The 2,147-nt window shown below is 41.2% G+C and overlaps 1 protein-coding gene across 1 annotated transcript; it reads right to left on the bottom strand.

Moving 5' to 3' along the window:
* Window positions 1-67: 67 nt before the first annotated feature.
* On the bottom strand, window positions 68-1,276 carry LOC106327570. Its single transcript, XM_013765739.1, has one exon. The coding sequence runs from the start codon at window positions 1,263-1,265 to the stop codon at window positions 231-233; it is 1,035 nt and encodes a 344-aa protein (XP_013621193.1). The 5' UTR covers window positions 1,266-1,276; the 3' UTR covers window positions 68-230.
* Between the last annotated feature and the right edge of the window lie 871 nt (window positions 1,277-2,147).

Raw genomic sequence — 2,147 nt, 5'->3', positions numbered from 1 at the left:
TTATATAAAGTCACAACACAAAGAACACACAGAATATAGCTTAAACATAACCAAATTGATATTTTAGTGATAGATGATAGGAAGGTTTGTCCAGGAGCATATGCGTAACGATCTCACAGATAATAAATATGAAAAAAAATAGATTGGATATTTGAAAGGTTTTAAAGAAAAAGACAAGACTCTAGCCTCAGAAGAAAAAAAAACACATAAGTCCAAACTAATTGTTCTTATCAGTTCCACTTTTGAGTAGCCAGATCGATAATAGTGATTTCGTCGACATCTATGAGTTTGACGCGATTAGGACGCATGTGGCGAACAGAGGAAGCAGGGACACAGAAAGATTCAGACCGTGTGAGGAAAATGCAGAGATCACCAATATCTTGAGTGTAAACAGCGTTACCTTGTTCGTCAATCTTGAACACCATTAAAGCTTTTGTTTCCATTCTCTCTATGCCGTAGATGGTCTTGGCCGTCCTTTTGTACCACTTAACCATGAAAGTTTCACCGGTGGTTCTTGACTCCACCAAGTGTTCGCTTGTGTTGCTCGAGTACAGAAGCTCCCGCTTGGCCTTGCTCAGCTCCGGAAGGTTTTGAAATTGAAGTCTCTGAATCTTTGGTGTGTACTTGTGTCTGCCGAGATCCCATGATCCAACAAGGTGGCCTCCAGATCCGACAATGCGAAACATGTCCTCTTTCTCCGAATACATGACAGGGGAGGAAAAGAAACAAGGGTTTGAGATTCTGATGTTGATCCACTCGCGATCGGCGTTGCTTTGAGCCGGTTTACAAATGCTTAGTTGAGGTCCCAAGAATTTGACAGCCACAGCACAGTCCTCTTTCAACGGAGAAGATGAGGACATTGCCACGTTGGTGGCCATTTGGGCTTGGCATAGAGGCAGAGTTTCATGAGGAGGTAAAAAAATGGTTCTCACCTGTCTAGGATTCTTCCCCGGGTGTTCCCGGATTTGCACAATGCCGTCCACCAAAGACGTTATCCATCCATTGGATGTTCCTATCATTTTCGTTACCTCCATAAAATCACTAGGCATCTCGTAATCAAGAGCATCCATGTCACCATCCCTCCTGAACACGACTCTTACGAGATGTGGTCTACAAGGATCAGCGCAGAAGATGGTTAAAGGAAGGGTTTGTGATTGCGGCAATGAAGCAGATGAGTAACCATTAGAGTGGTGAAGAGGAGAGCATCTTACCAACACTGGTTTCCGCAAGCATAGCTTCGGCGGCTGGTTGAGAATCAGAGACATGAATAGTTTTAGTAAAGAAAGGAAACCCTCATGGATGTTCATTGCTGATGTTCATTAATACATATGAAGGGACTTGCTCACCAAGTTTTCCTTCTTGACATTAATTAACCCTAATTCTAATTTGTTTCATTTTTTCTATATACCGTCGTATATCCTCTCTGATTTCAACGGAGCAGACTTTTAAAAATATTTTGAAAACCGGGGGAAATAATGAAGCGGTTAAATATATCAGTTAGGCGGGGTATTTTACTATGCAGGTTCTAGTAATATGGCCACTTTTTGATTCTTGCAGCAAGAGAAACATAATCTGTTTGATTTTTACGATTTTATATATTGGTATTTGTTTTTTATGATTAGTGTTATATTTTGTACTTTTATACATATGCTACGACATTTTATACATATAATCCATTTATTTAATAAGGGCATTAATTAGGTAGGTTTATTGAACAGTGGGATTGGATTAGAACCGTTGGATTCAAGGTTTATAAAAGAAATCAGACATATATTATCGAAGCAAGTACACATCTACTTGTCTGGTGGTGGATGGGGATATAACCACTTCCATGAGTTCTACCTTTGCCATAAGTTTCTCCACCGCCACTTTCTCTATCGCCACCTCCTCCATACCCTCTGGTTGATGGTTTACTTCCATTTTTGGGTCTTTTTTCTTCACCGGTTCCGTAAGCACCATCACCATAAAACTACCCCCTCCATGACTGCCTCCACCTCGAGCAGCACCTCCATACGCATCTCTATCTTGTGCTATCACTTTCGTCAGTTCCATTTCCGTAACCATGACCTCCGCCACCATAAGATGATTTTCTACCATCTCTATTACCGCTTCCATCTCCGCCTAAGCAACTGCAATTCATCGTCAGT

Source organism: Brassica oleracea, chromosome C2, assembly GCF_000695525.1.
Source record: "Brassica oleracea var. oleracea cultivar TO1000 chromosome C2, BOL, whole genome shotgun sequence".
Classification (NCBI taxonomy): Eukaryota; Viridiplantae; Streptophyta; class Magnoliopsida; order Brassicales; family Brassicaceae; genus Brassica; species Brassica oleracea.
Note: the sequence above shows the minus strand (reverse complement) of the source record. Positions and strands in the feature narration are given on the sequence as shown.